The following is a 16,353-nucleotide window of genomic DNA, read 5'->3' as shown; positions in this document are numbered from 1 at the left end:
GGTAATTGGAAACAAATTTAGCGTGTGCCAGGCCATCTAGCCGCTCTCTTTAGTCGGCGTGCTTGCTGTGCGGTAGATGTGTCTGTTTTTAATTTCCAGTGATGCGAGAAATATAGAATGACTTGATTCTTAATTTAGAATACCGAGAGAGACTGACTGGTTTTGTTTTCGAGCCCGTGCAAAACGTCTCATTCTCTTTTTAGGGCTTGGTGTGCGATTTTTCAAAACGTGGCCCTGTGGAAGGGGTTGGGGGGGCAGATAGGGATCGGGGGATTAAGAGGCACAAACTACTACGTACAAAATAAATAAGCTACACGGATAGATTGTACAGCACGGGGAACAGAGCCAATATTTTATAACTATAAATGGAATATAACCTTTAAAATTTGTGAATCACTACACTGTACACCTCAGACTTATGTAACATGGTACAGCAATGATGCCTCGGTTGAAATAAAGTAAAATAAAACAGAATGTGGCTCTGGCAGAGACGCCTCTGGCCCCAGAGGTCTCCTGCCAGGCTGAAGACCGCCCTGGCCGGGGGCATCCCCCGCTTGGCTGAGAAAGCAGACAGAGGGCTCGGCCCCGTCACACCCTGGAGATGCTGCCACCTCTTTTTGGAGCAGGGGGAGTCCAGGTGCCAGTTGTCCAACCAGCCGAGTCCTGCCCACACTGAGCAGGACACAATGGTCTCTGCGGGCCAGGAAGATAATTGTGGTGCCCGCGTGGGCAGCGGAACCGCCCTGTGTCGTGGAGGAGGAGGGCAGGTCTGGAAGGATGACAGCCGCTCAAACTCTTCCCAAGGGGCTCCCCTCCCGGGGTCGTGTGCGTGTCCAGCACCTGCGTGCTGTTCTAAGCACTCCAGAGGCCTCGGTGAGCAACATAGGGAAGTTGCTGATGCCCTAGTAGGGGAGGGGAAAAAAATCACATAAATACATCTCGGAGCGTCTGGCGATGATGAATCTCTGTTGCAACACAAAGCCACGGGTGGGTGGGTGTACTGTGAGATGGGCGTGGGCTGCCTTGTTGGGACGAGCAGTCAGGCAGAGCCTCTCTGATGGGAGGTCAGCTGGGGAGAGGCTTGAGAGAGCATGGGGATGAGCCCTGTGGGCATGGGGGATGAGCGCCCCAGGCAGAGGGAGCACTACATGCCCAGACCCGGAGGCCGGAGTGTGATCGTGCTGCACGGCTTGTTGGAGGGCAGCAAGACCCCTGTGGCTGCAGCAGAAGGATCCGGGAGGGTGGGCCGGAGGTGGAGGGTCTTCTGAGCCACGTTAAAGACATTGGCTTTGTGATCTGAACTAGATGTTTGCCCTTGGCGGGGTTGGGGGGGGGGGGGTGTTGAGCAGAGAAGCGACAGGATAGAATGTACAATGGTTGTTGTTTTTCCCCAAATATTTATTTACTTGGCCACGTCGGGCCTTCGTTGTGTCCCGCGAGATCTTTCGTCCTGGCGCACGGACTCTAGTTCCGGCTCACGGGCTCGGCAGTAGCAGAGTGCGGGCTTCGTTGCTAAGCAGCTTGTGGGATCTTAGTTCCCAGATCGGGGATCGAACCCTTGTCCCCCGCTTTTCAAGGTGTAGTCTTAACCACTGGACCACCAGGGAAGTCCATCACGTACAGTTTTAAAGTACATTCTAGCTGCTTTGTGCAGGAGATCATGTGAAAAGGGGAAGAGACGGGCAAGATGGAAGCAGAGAGACCAGGAGGGAGGTTAAGGTAGCAGTCCAGACAGGAGATGGGCCCAGTGAAGAAGAGTCTACCGCAATGGTCAGGGCAAAAGTTGGTGGTAACTGGACTTGCGAGTCACTGGGTTTCCAACGTTGAGCCACCGAGACTTGCCGCTGCCCTGGAGGTGTGTGTGGGCGCTTCTCTGCTGGTGTGGGCCCCTCCCCTAGGCTCGAGGGGGCCCTGCTGGCACCTCTGCCTGCCCCTTCCTTTGCTGGCGGCCTCCGCCTTGGACTCCTGCTCCTGGGTTTCTGTGGGTGGGTGCTGAGTCCTCAGTGTCTTACAGGATGGGATGCGCCAGGGCACATGCTTTTATGCCTTTATCGCTTTTGTTTCCTTCTTTGTGGCTTTTAAAAGAAATGTCCGGGTTTACAAAGGGAAAAGCTGAGGGGCTCACTTTGTCTGAATGGATTTTTGGCTTTTCTCTTCTTATGTTACACCTTCTTTTGTGTTGAACTGTAACCCACATATTGGGTTCAGGGGAGCTAAAACCACGGGGTCCGACTGAAGCCCAGTAGACATTGTAAAGTAAGGCCTGATTTCTTTTCTACTTTTATTTTGGATATACACTTACACACCACACATACACATAAACACATGTCCCTTCTCCATCCTAGAGACACAACAGATACATTCGTTCTCACAGTGATGTTTTATTTTGGAGATTATTCTATATCAGTATATAAACAGCTTCCTGAGGGTGCCCCATATGGTTGCCCAGCTTGTGCACTGCACAACTCGAGGGGCTGCCATTCATATTCACTGTGGTGCTGGCCCCCGGCATACTCATTCTTTTTTTTTTTAATAACAGCGTTATAGACCATGATGCACTGCTCCTGATGTAACTGGTGCTGTTCTGATGGACCTTTAGGTTGCTTCCAGTATTTTGCTGGTTTAAAGAGCGCTGTATTTAATAACCTTGTCATTAGTTTTTTGTTGCACATCCATGGGATAACCCACTCACTAGGAGCAGAATTACTGCAGCCAAGGGAGTGTAGTAATTTGTAATTTTGGCAGATAACTGCAAAATGCTCTGCCACAGGTTTGGGCACACCCTGTTTCTGCGGGCTCTGCTCTTGGGTTCCTGCATTTCCACCAGGTCAACTCTTACCTGGGTGACGCCCTTGTTCCGTCTTTTGTGTCAGTCGGACATGGAGCAGATGAAGGAAATATCCTTCCTGCCGTAGACGTGGGTTCAAATCTCTGCACTGCAGCTTGCTCGGTTGGGCATCTCTGAGCCTCCATTTCTTCTTCAGTAAAAGGGCAGTTAGTTGTTCACGGAACTTCAGGAGGATGGAAAGGGACCGGACAGGCAACAATTAATTGGGCACCTAATTGTATCCTGCAACTATGGGAAGCACAGCAAAGAAAACTGTTACTGGGAACCCCACCTCATCCAGGGAGCAAGGGAAGACTCTTGGGAAATAATATTTGAGCCGCAGTATGACCCGGAGTTAACTCGGAGAGAGGCTGCTTCTGAAAGGTCAGACGCAGGAGCCCGTGGTGAGGGCTGGGGGCGTGATGTTGGCTGGGGGGCCGGATCGCACGAGGGCTGGGGGCGTGATGTTGGGTGGGGGCCGGATCGCACGAGGTGGTGGTGGTGCAGCCAGCGGGGGCTGGGAGTTTAGAAAAGTCATTCTGGCGTCAGAACAGAAGATGATGTGTGAGGACCAGGTAGAATGCAGGGAAGCTCCTTAGGAGGGAAGTGGTGGTGTTTTGGATGGAAGTGAGGGATGGGGAAATGGTGATGGATTTGAGTGCCCTTCAGGAAATCACACTGATAGGACTTTGAGAGGGAGCCACTGTGGAGGTGAGGCACAGGGAGGATTACGGAGGAGGGATGAGTTAGGAATTTTAATGATGTTTTTAATATGTGCTCATTAGGTGGCTATGTAATGCTTGTTGGGACCACTGAGACCAGTACACTCATGGACTAGTTTTCTTGGTGTGTGTGTGTGCGTGTGTGTGTGTGATGGGAGTGCAGTTGGGGTAGTTCATGGACTAGTTTTCCTGGGGAGTGTGTGTGTGTGCGTGTGTGTGCGTGTGTGTGTGAGTGATGGGAGTGCAGTTGGGGTAGCTCATGGACTAGTTTTCTTGGGGGGTGGGGTGTGTGTGTGAGTGAGTGTGACAGGAGTGCGGCTGGGGTAGCAGCTGTGTTCTGCAATTTTTTACATCTAAAAATAAAGGCAGAATTTGGGATCCATGTGCGTTTGTAACAGACCTTCGCCCCACGTGCTGTGTGGCAGTTGGGAATTACAGTGAAATATCCCCATGGGCTTTTTCCTTCTTTCACAATGTAATCTTTGAGGATGATACCAGTTTCCTAATATTCCAAATTCGACAAAAAAAAAAATGCTACTTAACATTGTTAAAATTTGATTTTAGTAAAATTCAAAACAGTTTCCTTGGCCAGTTGCCATTTTGAAAATCAATCCCACATTTTAGATTTGATGGCAGCCTCATGCATCTGAGAGTATTTAAAAACTCTGAACAGAGTTGATAGACGAATGGTTTTCAGGGAACTGTCATTTCTGGGTTCTCATTGCAACATTATATAAGAGGGAATGCTTGAGCAACCTAAATGCCCAACTGCAGGAGGCTTAAAGCTGTGGTCCAAACATACGATGAACACGAGGGGTGCAGGGAAGTTCAAAATTTAAGGTAGCACTCACTCTCAGGTACCCAGTTTGCATTTGCACAGCCCTGAGAGCCAATGCCTCCTTAAATCGTGTGCCTGGGCACCTCACTAGTCTTGTGCCAATCTAAGCCCCGGGAGATTCTATACAGTCATTTGCGATTGTCCCATTAAACAGCATTTAGCGACAAAGGGCAATGGTCACACCATATCTAAAATAGAATCCCAGCTGTGCTTCCCTAGAAGCACCTAGAAGACGAGTGTGGAAAGACATATACCAAAATGCGTATTTATTTTGCATGAGTATTTTCTCTGTGTTGTTCTATTACTAAGTCATGGACAACTCTTTGTGACCCCATTGACTGCAGCACGCCAGGTTCCCCTGTCCTTCACTATCTCTTGGAGTTTGCTCAAACTCATGTCCGTCAAGTCGGTGATGCCATCCAACCATCTCATCCTCTGTCATCCCCTTCTCTTCCCACCTTCAATCTTTCCCAGCATCAAGGTCTTTTCCAATGAGTCAGTTCTTTGCATCAGGTGGCCAAAATATTGGAGCTTCAGCTTCAGCATCAGACCTCCCAATGAACATTCAGGACTGATTTCCTTTAGGATGGACTGGTTTGATCTCCTTGCTGTCCAAGCGACTCTCAAGCGTCTTCTATAATTCATATATTTTTATGTTGTCCATTTTTTTCTACAGTTTATGATGAGCCCTTATTACTTTCATAACAAGACAATGCAAGTATCATCGTGTACCAATGCCCTTTGATCTGGGCATCAGGAGAGTTAAGTTGCCCCTAAGAGTGGGCAGAGCTTGAATCTGGGGGTGAGGGTGGGTCTTATGAGCTTTCTCTGGGAAAGTGGGGGTCTCTGAGATGCAGACACCATTCCTTGTATTCCTTGTTCCTTTGAGAAGGTGGGATGGACCCGCCTGTCTTAATAGACACAGTCTGAGATCTGGGAGCATCTGGAGGCAGCTGACAGAGAGGAGGTGGGTCTGGCCGCGTCCCTGCGGTTCCACCGATGGCTTTGGAGCTGTAGGTCATGAGCAAGTGGCTTAATCCCACTAAGCCTCAGCCCTCTCACCCCAAAAGAGACGGCCCTGTCTTTCCCTCTGGATGCTGCTGTGCGGGTGCAATCAGCTCTGACACCCGCCTGCCTGTGGAGCAGACCCTCGTGGTCAGAAGCACCCCCTTCTTCCTGGAATCTTGTCGACTGCCTGGGAAATTACAAGACGTGGGACACACTCGCTCTCACCTCGGCTGCAGCAAGTGGAGCCTCTTCTGCTTTGGAAGGTCGCTGACTTCGAGCTTCTGGGTTGCTGCGTCTGGCAGGCGGGTGTCTGCTATGGCTGGGAGGCCACCCTGCTTGACTAGTGCCCCTGAGATGACCTTATCTTTGGAGAAGCCTGAAAAGAGGCCTCAAGACCCTGGTCTTCCTCTAATGGGGGACCACAGGGTGTTTGGGACCTCAGGGGTGGGTCGTGCCTTCCCAAGACATCAAGCTCTATTTGCAAGACCCAATCACTCAGTTTTTGAAGAAGCAAGTAAATTGCTATATGTTCTTATCAAACCTCCAGAGAATTGGCAAGGCTCCCCCGGAATGCACATGCTCTGGGCACCTTCTGCCACCTTCTGGGGAGGGGGAGGGTGGAGAGGGGAGGGGACGCTGTCTTTCGAGGTTAGGTGGTGTGGTCCTCCCAGCGCTCCACGTCAGGGGCTTTTCAGCTGCCCACAGAGACGAGGGGGTGAGTGCCTGGGTTTCACCACGCGCGAGCGTTTCGGGTTGCTTTTCGCGTGTTGAGTCTTTCACATTCTTTCTTCGCTCCTCCATTCAGTTCTGTCGTATCGCCTCCGTGTTTTGGGTTGCATCATCCTCTGATGACAAGAAGTCTTGTTTCGTGGGCACCTCCTGTGTGCTGGGCTTCGGGGCCCTACAGAGGTCATCTTATTTAGCCTTCAAAGAGCCCTGGGAAGTGGGAGGTGATGTCCCTGTTTCACAGGAGCAAATGGAGGCTCAGCGAGGTGGGGTCGCCGCTCTGAGGTCACACAGCTGCTCGTAAGAAGCAGGGCCTGGATGGAGAGCTGTGTGTATCTGACCAAACATGAAATCCCTGCTCCCACCCTCTCTGGGAGGGGGAGCTCACACGGGTGAGGTGGGCTCCGTCTGCGCACGTGGCGTCAGCTAGTCCAGCTTAACCAGGGGTTGCTCCGAGACCTGGAGAGTTCCTGCTGAAAGCAGCAGGTTCCTCTCTGAAGAAGCAGCGTTATTTGTTTTGGTTGCTGTTGCCCGTTTCTCTGCTTCCCTCCCTCTGCCTGCCTCCCCCGCTTCTTGTTCAGCAGGAAGAACATTCTGGATCTTATCATTTAGCACTGGCTTGTGTCTCCTTTGAGAACCCAGTCTGCTCTTTCTGACCCATAGCCGTAGATGATAAAGCAGCTGTGAACCCACCAGATGGCAAGGACACAGACAGCACCCTGTGGAAATGGACTTAGAGCCTGGAGGTCCAGAGCACCCTGCCCTGCCCTACACTAACAGTGCCCACTGAGGTGCACTGCCAGAACCTCGCCAGTCTCAGTGCCCTCATGTATAGAATGGGCCCATCCTGCCTAGAATTGTTGCCACACGTGTGAAACGTGGAGTCTGGTCCTTGGCCTTGCGGGCAGCGTATGCTTAGTCACCGCACTGTTGTTGATGGTGGCCATTGACTCTTAGTGATCACGCTGAGCAAAACAAGCACACTTCCTTCTACCAAGGACTTCCTGTTCAAGTGGGAAAGAGAGATGCTGAGCAAATTCACAACTAGCAAGACAACGTCAGGTGGTAACGAAGGGACTATTCCAGGGTGTGTTAGTGAATCTTTAAGATCCCCTTTTCTGGAAAAAAGAGACCCGGCTTTTAGCATTTGCTGATCTCTGTGGATGTCCTCACCATGGTTGGTTTCAGGCTATCAAAATGATGTCTGGTGGCTCTTCAAAATTCCTGGAAGTTTAACCAACTGACTCTTGCTAGTCTGAAAGAGCTGGCTCCAGCACTGGGCATATGTAAACAGTGGTGGTTTGGGAGAGACCTGAAGATCTGAGAGCTAAAAGTACCAGTGGAAGAAGAGTATGTGAGCAGAGAAGATGGCCATGCAAAGGCCCTGAGGTTGGAGAGAGCTTGGTGTGCGCAGGGAACACGAGCTTGGCTGGTGTCGGCAGGAGCGTAATGGGGGGCAGATAGGAAGACAGAGGCTGGGCTGTTGGCAGCCTTACAGACAGACCATGGCATCAAGTTTGAATTTTATTCTCCGGTCACAGGAAGTCTTTAGAGGGTTGTAAGCTGGAGGGGGCGGTGGATGTCTGGGTCCGATTTGCATCTTTTTAGGGCTCAGTGGGCGGTTCTGTTACACACCGGCAGGAGGTCATCGAGAGAGCAGCAGCAGTCACTGGGCAGGGGGAGGCGGTGGTGACCTGATTAACATGCCGCTGGGGAGGAGGGGAACCAGAGGTGGCTCGACTCAGCCGTGGGGCTGTGACAGATTCCGTCTCCCGCTGTTCTCTGGCTATTTACCCTGAATGCACGCAGCCTGTGATTTCTGCTCTTAGGTCATGGGGAGGCAGACGGAGCCTCAGACCATTAGGGTCACTATCTATGCCAACTACTTTCCTCCTTGATTCTGACTGGTTCTGTAATTACCACCTCCTGAGAAATCCAGAACAGCAGGTGAGGAGAGATGTTTATCTTGGGTCCAAATGATCAACAACAGCAGAATCTCTTCTGGACACTGCCCTTCTGTGATTTTTGTCTGCATCAGTACCTTGTTCTGCAATTTGCGTGGGTGGGGGTGGAAAGATAAGACTGACGGCATTTCCAGCTTTGCCCAAGGGTGCTTCTCGGGTGTATATCGGACACGTATGTAAATGTTGTGGGTGTCAGCTTGTCAGCTCATGAAGAAGGTTGCCATCTGGCCCTGCTCCACCCTGAGCTTGCCTCTTGGTCTAGAGCTTAGAGGGGCACGAGAGATGCTATCTTTCTGGACTGGCATCGTCCGGTAGAACCTTCTCGAGGATGAAAACGTCCTGTTATCTTGCCGTCCATCATGGTAGCTGCACTTGTGGCTCCTGGGTGCTTGTCATGTGTGGCTCGTGTGAGAAACTGACTTCTCAGTTCACTTTTTATGTGATCTGCTGTCTTGAAGAGCAGAATTCTAGACCACGTGTGATCACCTATTGCCCTGGAGCCCTGGGTTTATGGTTGACTGGACAGCCCACTGAGCCCTTGTACAGCTCTGTGGAGTTGTGAGTGAGCTGTCACTTGTCACAACCCCGCTTCCTCCCAGTTGCAGAGAACGGGGCAAAGTCGCAGAAAGAGTACGGGATTTTCCCCGCGCCTCTCAGCTGCGGAGTGGCCAGATAGGAACCTTGCTTCTAACTCTTAACTCAGCATCCTTTTCTCTTTTCTGATGTATAATTTTCAAAAACCAGTGTTAAATTTCACAGGTTTCCAGGCAGCTCTTCTGCCTGTAACTTTGTGGATCAAGTTAAAGTCCTCTTTGACCTTGACCTCAACCTTGATCTTCTCCTCCATCCCTGGAAGTGATCATGGTATGGTCCTTTTGGAGCACATCTGTCCACACCTTTTGCTCTTGTATTTACATGAGTATAAATGAATGGATCAAAAGCATGCAGCATTAAAAATAATAAGTGGTATCCTGCTATGCATATAAAAAAATTTTTTTTTTTACAAGTTGCTTTTCTCTTTCAGTAGTATGTCTTCAGTCTTCCTGGGCAAGGTCATAGATTCCTACCATACTGTTTTTTTAAACTGTTGCAGTCTTTCATAGCCAGGACGTGTTATATTACTCAGAAGCCTAACTGATGAAACGAGGTTCATCTACTCTGTTCATGTTAGTAACCATTTTCGTGCTTACCTCTTGTATGCAGATTTCATCTAGGGTACATCCTGAGAAGTGGATTTATTAGGTCATAGGGAATATGTATTTTTAATTTTAATAGCTGCTACTTGAAAAATAGTTAAACTATTTACGTTCTTATCAGCTTCAGGAGAGTGTGTTCTCACGGCCTCCAGAATACCTGATATTATCAAATATCTACGAGGGTGCTTCTCTAGTGGGTGAAACATGATACTGCATAGTTGTTTAATTTGTATTTTCCTGTTTACAAGGCAGGTTGAACGTCTTTTCTATGCTGATGGTCGTTCGTTTTTCTGTGAGTCACCTGTTCAAACCTGTTGTCTGTTTCGCTGTTGGGTTGTTTTTATTGACTGATTTAGCAAATTGCCTTAGAATGCCTGCCACGTGCCAAGCATTGTTCCAGGTGCTAGGGATTCCGTGGCAACTTCAATCGACAGACATCCCTGCCTGCAAGGAGGTGATAGTCCAGTTGTAGGAGAAAGACCTAAGCAAAAGGAACTGAGAAAATAGATAGGATGTTTTATGGGATGAAAAGAAGGGGAAGAAGTTAGGGAGAGCCACTGGGGGTAGGACTCGATTTTAAATAGGATGGCCAGGAATCTGGTCCTTTACTTACTCATTTGTAGTCATTCTTTTGTTTAAAATATTCATTTATTTGTTTATGGCTCTGTTGGGTCTCCACTGCTTCTCACGGTGGGCGGGGGCTGCCCTGGAGCTGTGGCGCGTGGGGCTCCTCCCCGTGGGGGCTCCTCCCTGTGGGGCTCTTCACTGTGGCAGCCTCTCTTGTTCCAGAGCCCGTGGGCTCAGTTACTCCATGGCACACAGGATCGTCCAGGACCAGGGACTGAACTGGTTTCCCCTGCATTGCAGACTCACCTGCTGGACCTCTGGTGAGAAGGTCACCAGAGGTGAACTACCCCACCCCCTTTCTTTCCCCCAGGAATAAGAACACTGAGCATCTGTGGTAGGTGTTAGGGATAAAACAAGGAACATAAACCTGGTCCCTGTGTTTTGGAACTTAGAACTGTTTTTTGTTTGTTTGTTTGGTGCTAAGCTTTCCTGGAGGGGTGTTCTCTAGCGTCCCAAGGTGGCTATGGAAACTCACGGATGGCTATGATTGTGCCTTTTGGCGTGTTTGTAAAACTTAACTTCTATGTGAGCTAATGGTGTTTTGCAAGTGTCCAGTACCCACTTCTTAAAACTTAAAAAGTTTGCAGTTTAATCTTCTACATTCCTCTGTGGAACCACTGCTGTCCCTGAGCTGAATTAATCTAGGGGGAATATTTGTTGCCATCTAAGAGTTAATACAGTGTTTAATGATTTCATTTATTTACTTGTTTTAGGCTTTCTTCTTTCTTCTCCCGTCCCCCACTCCTCACTAGATTCTAAGTTCCAAAATGCAGGGACCAGGTCTCTATTCCTTGTTTTATCCCTAACACCTACCATAGATGCTCAGTGTTCTTATTACTGGGAGAAAAGGGGGGTGGTTCACCTCTGGTGACCTTCTCACCAGAGAAGTCCCCTCTGTAGGCATACTTTACATATTAATCCTTTGCCTATTATACGTTACACATATTTTCTTCCAGTCTTTAATTCTCTTTTAACCTCGATGACAGTACTTTTGCCTTGCTCTTTTTTAAAATTATGAAATTTGACTTGTTAATTGAAATATAGTCATATAAAAGTTGAAAGTTCCTTCTTCTGATCTTTCCAGGCAACCACTGTCAAGAGCTCTGGTTTATCTTTTCCAATTATTTTCTGTTCTCACTACCATCTCCGTGACCCCAGTCACCAGTGAAGCATAGTTTCTGGCTGTTTCTCCATAAATGCAGCTCTGATCTATCAGATTCTTTCTCAAGCTGCTTAATATTCATTTTTAGAGAGGATCCCTGTAATTGATCCAAGCATTCCCCTCTGACTGGCGTTCGGGTGGTGTCCAGTTCTCCATCACTCTAGACTCAGCAGCAGTCCTGTGTCCTCTCTGCCACTCCGGTGTGTCTCTGGTCTTTTCTGTCTGTTGGGACTCCAGCCACCATTGCTGTTGTTCAGTCGCTCAGTCGTGTCTGACTCTTTGGACCTCGTGGACTGTAGCCCACCAGGTTCCTCTGTCCAGGGGATTGTCCAGGCAAGAGTACTAGAGTGGCTTGGCATTCCCTTCTCTGGGGGGTCGTCCCAGCCCAGGGATGGAACCCGCCTCTCCTGCACTGGCAGGCGGATTCTTTACCCCCGTGTGTTAATGGTGCTGTAACAGTTGGTTTTGTTTTCTCACCGTCAGCTCCACGGCTACATGGAAAACAAGCCCCTGGGGCTCCAGATCTTCATTGGGACGGCCGACGAGCGGATCCTTAAGCCCCATGCGTTCTACCAGGTACATCGAATTACAGGGAAAACCGTCACCACCACCAGCTACGAGAAGATCGTGGGCAACACCAAAGTCTTGGAGATTCCGCTGGAGCCGAAAAACAACATGAGGGCAACGTAAGGCCGGGGGCGAGGGCGCCAGGTCCTCACAGGGAGGGGGTGGGCTGCGCGGCCGAGGTGTGGGCTTGACTCTGTGGAATCGATGGGAGCAGCTTGATGGGGTCCCCAGTCTGTGATGGACCCACAGAAATTGCTGTTTTAAAAGTTTGCACCTGAAAAGCTCTAGACCCTGATATTTTTCAGGTGTGTTGAGAGGAAGGCTGCTTACCCACCTTTAGATGGTGTTGTTCGGAATGAGGCTAAACTTATTTTTATGAAAAGTATTTATTTGACTTAAAAATCATTAAGTAATAATGCAGGTAGGTCTAACCTCACGGGGCTAATGTGCATGTTGCTAAAATGTGGGAAACATTGCACCCATGTGTTGGAGTGTAAACAACTTTATTCGAGACTAATCTCAAACTTGAGAACTGCAAGCAGCCTACGAAGAACTCCCAACTGTTAACCTTTTCCACGTTTGCTTTATGACTCTCTCTCCCCATCCCTCCGTTTTTTCCGGAGCCAGCTGAGAGTTAGTTGCAAACGTTATGCCTTTTTTACAGCAAGGTGCATGCGTCAGATTCAAGGTGTTTGCTGGCGATACACTGTTCTTACTATCGCATAGTCCATAACCAATTTCCCCCAGTTGCGTGTTTGAGTTTTTTCAGATACTTTTGAGAGGAGAACAGCTGGCATGCAGAATCTCCCTAGAGAAGTAACTTCCCCTGGGGAGTTTCCCTAATTGCTTTGTGTTAAGACCCCCCACTGTGGTCTTAATTCCTGGCTGAACAACTTACCCGTATATTGCGGTCGCCCACTGTGGGTGACCTCCAGCTCCCTGAGATGGTCGGTGGTCAGTGGGTTCTCTCCTCTCCGGCAGCATCGACTGCGCCGGGATCCTGAAGCTGAGGAACGCGGACATTGAGCTGCGGAAAGGCGAGACGGACATCGGGCGGAAGAACACGCGCGTGAGGCTGGTGTTCCGAGTGCACATCCCCGAGGCCAGCGGAAGGATCGTCTCCTTGCAGACGGCGTCCAACCCCATCGAGTGCTGTAAGTTGGGTTCTGGGCAGGGCGGGTCTGTGGCAAGTGCAGTGGACACGACCTTCCGCCCCGGGCCTTGGCGCCTGGGCAAGGTGCCCTGCAAGACTGTGCAGGGCCCACGGGGATGAACGGCGGCCCAAGTTGACCAAAGGGGCCAGAGGCCGAGCACATTTCAGGGTTTCTCTATGCTTTACTTGTGGAGGGTTTCATGTGAAAAATAATATGGCTGAGAAGTGGCCCACAGCTTGGTTGAGGAGATTTGAAGTGTGTAACATGTTGGGCTGGTCTCAAAAAGGGCAGATGCAGTTGGAGTGAGTTGGCTGTACTGAGGGTCCTCTTGCTGGTCCTCTTCTCTTCTTTCAGTAGAATAATAGCATCATCACGGTGGCTCTCGCTTACAGAATGGTGACTCTGCCGGCCACTAGGCTGAGCGTTCAGTGTGCACTCTTCCTGTCCTCGTGCCCTTTTAGAGAAGAAGGATGGAGATGAGGGGCTGGGTGACTTGTCCCAGCAGAGTGGGCTTTGAGCAGGAGCTTTGGTATACAGGAGCCAGGCATCCCCATCACCCTCAGTCCATCCGGGTATTTCCTGAGAATCTGCTCACTGTCTTGCGCTGTACTGAGGGCCTGCAGATGAATGTGATGTTTTCTCTGTCCTTCATGAGCCCGTGGTCTGGTAGAGATAAAGATACCCAGACAAAGATGCAGGAGACTTTCAGAATCCTCTGTGGGGACAGGGGCCAAGATCTGCCGTTTGACAAGGCTCTGAGCAGAGACCTGGCCCAGCTCCCCCAGGCTTCAAAAAATGAAACTGTTCTGAGCTCATTCTTAGGTACTTTGGGCAAGTTTGCTGTTGGATTTTATAGTTAGACTTGACAAAACTCACTGTCAGCTCAGCTTCTGAGCATTTAGAAGTCATTTTAAAAAGCATAAAGAGGGAAAGATGTAAACATTGTTACAGAAACAAAAGCTGTTTATATAACTTTTGAAGTCTTGTTCTTCTGAGAATTTGTTTTTTATGTTAGAATAGTGTTCCATATTCAGTTACGTTTCAGGGTTTTCTCCCCCTTTTTTACTGGACATTTTACCATAATTAGGTGTCACAAAATCAGCTCCCTACAGAGACCAGGGAGGTGATGGACATGAGTGTGGTGGGTTGTGGGGTCAACAGTAGGTGTGGTGGAGACTGGGGTCCAGGATGGCACATCGGTCACCTCAGTCGGCTGCTGTTACTCAAACCCAGCCGGCGTTTTCATGTGGGAGTGTCGACTCAGTGTGGCCAAATCTTCTGATTTTTTTTTAAAAAAGATAAACCTATAATCTCATGATTTTTATTTTATTACTGGAGTATAATTGTTTTACAGTGTGTTCATTTCTGATGAACAACAAAGGGAATCAGCTGTAGGTGTACATATGTCCCCTCCTTTTGAACCTCCCCCCGCCCCCTGCTTCCTCCCACACCTCTAGGTCATCACGGAGCACAGGGCTGATCTCCCTGTGTTACACGGCATCTTCCCACGAGCCATCTTTGTTACACACAGTACTGTATTTATGCCAATTCTACGCTCCCAATTCATCCCTGATTTTTTAAAAGCAGCAACAAATACAAAACACTCTGCGGGTCAGCTGAGGACTGCACATGGCTTAGACTCATCAGAAGTAGTCTTAATCAAACACCCATGAGCAAAGGGAAAGTATGAATATTTTACGCAGAATGCGTTGAGGAAGACTGGCCTTCAGCCAGCAAGGGGACTGGGTGGACCCGCTTTGAGAGAGGAGCTGGGACTTGGTCTCGATCGGTCCTCGGAAGAGGAGGAAGGAGGCCTGTGGTCTTTCCCCAGGCTGGTAAGTCAGGGTGGGAGTCAGGCTGGATCTGGTGGTGAGTCTGTGCTCAGATGTTAGAGAAGAGAGACCCAAAGGCAGACAAAAAGGAAAAACAAGTGTTTGAAAAACATCATCTCAGAAGCCCTGGAATTCCCCTCTTCTCCCCAGCAGAGCCCGCCCTGGGCCCCCAAGTGCTGGTCACGGTGGCTGCCCCGCCTTGCTCTTGGTTTTGAACATCTCAAGATGTTTGGGGAAGGAAACTCAGGCTCTTCCTCGGTGATTGGGGGATTTTGAGAAGATAAGGTCTCCCCTTTCTGGCAGATGACTCAGTCTTCAGGATGGGGCTGTGGTTTTGCAGCAAGGTGGGGAGCCGGAGGGACCATTGACAGGAGCCCCGTCCCTCTCCATCTTTGGGTCCTTCCAGTCCCTTTATCTCCTGTCAGCCTGAGATTTTTAAGGATCGTCACTGACTGCATGCACCTCCCCAGGGTGTTAAAAAGTAGTTTGAACTTTGAACAGAGCATTTTTTTTTCTCATAAAAATGCATTTGAGTGATTCACCTACTGTGCTTTGACAGATAAAGAAACCGAGACTTTGTTGGTAAGGTGATGCACTCGTTTTTACTCGGTCTCCAGCTTTCTAGTTCTCTGAAATGCCTGCTTTGGGTTCTGTAACACCCGCCCTTCTGGTAAGACCAAGCAGAGCTACTGGTGGACTGCTTTCCCTCTCACAGAGGGAGACAGAATCCTCTGCCGCTTCTGTCTCCTCCTCTGCTCTGTTCTTCTGGATTGGCACCTGGCAGTTTCGCCAACATCTATGGGCTAATTGGCTCCCCGTTCATTTGGTTCTTAGGGGTGCATACAAAATTTGTTGACAAAACAGCCCATGACATGGATCAGCACCGTGCGTCCACGCCAGTTCTCTTCAGTCGTGTCTGACTCGTTCTGACCCCGTGGACTGTAGCCCACCAGGCTCCTCTGTCCATGGGATTGTCCAGGCAAGATTACTGGGGTGGGTTGCCATGCCCTCCTCCAGGGGATCTTCCTGATCCAGGGACCCAGCCCACATGGCTCACGTCTCCCGCATTGGCAGGCGAGTTCCTCACCACTGGCAGCACCTGCGAAGCCCTGTATCGACACGGTGTATGTACTATAAATATTTCTTCACTAATTGACTTCATGCACACTCTTCGGGGAAGGTGAGCTGGTAAGGAAAACAGTTAGTGGGCTGCTGCTGATTTGCAGGGTTAACTTACTGACTTTGGAGGAATCTTTACTATGGGATGGCTCAGGGATCAAGGGTGATTTCTCAGAATCTAGTGGAAAAGTCTCGAACAAGACCCTGGAGGCCACTCTTTAGAAAGCGGAGTTACTTGCTGGAAAGGCAGGTCCTTCCGTCTCTTTTCTGGCCAGCGCGGCTGAGGCCACGTCTCACCTGTGCCCAGACAGACGCCCTGTTGTTCCCTAGCCTCGTTTCCACCTGCTCTTCAGTGCTGCCAAGGAGGTCTTTTGGGTTTCCTCCCCTCTTCGCAGCAGAGAGACTGTTTTGAACCTTCTTGGGTCTCCCAAGCTCTGGAGGCCACCCCCACCCTCGCCAGGCAGATAACCCTCCTCCCACTCGCAGGAGAACGTGGAAGAGGTCAGAAGGGAACGCCCTGCCTTGCCCAGCAGTAAGCCTCCACACGGTCGCAGCTGTGGGCAGCCTTCCCGCGTCGGGCCCCTTCACGTGGGACAGTTCTCCTTCCCCTC

General features: G+C 49.8%; 1 protein-coding gene across 1 annotated transcript in view; it reads left to right on the top strand.

The window, feature by feature from the left end:
* The window catches only part of NFATC2 (nuclear factor of activated T-cells, cytoplasmic, calcineurin-dependent 2), a 144,060-nt gene that overhangs the window by 53,911 nt on the left and 73,796 nt on the right, over positions 1 to 16,353 (top strand). The window contains 2 exon segments of the mRNA XM_010835127.1: positions 11,554 to 11,756; positions 12,619 to 12,791. Of these exon segments, the coding sequence (XP_010833429.1) occupies positions 11,554 to 11,756; positions 12,619 to 12,791 (376 nt within the window).

Source organism: Bison bison, unplaced genomic scaffold (genome assembly GCF_000754665.1).
Source record: "Bison bison bison isolate TAMUID 2011002044 unplaced genomic scaffold, Bison_UMD1.0 scf7180017864038, whole genome shotgun sequence".
NCBI classification, from domain to species: domain Eukaryota; kingdom Metazoa; phylum Chordata; class Mammalia; order Artiodactyla; family Bovidae; genus Bison; species Bison bison.
Note: the sequence above shows the minus strand (reverse complement) of the source record. Positions and strands in the feature narration are given on the sequence as shown.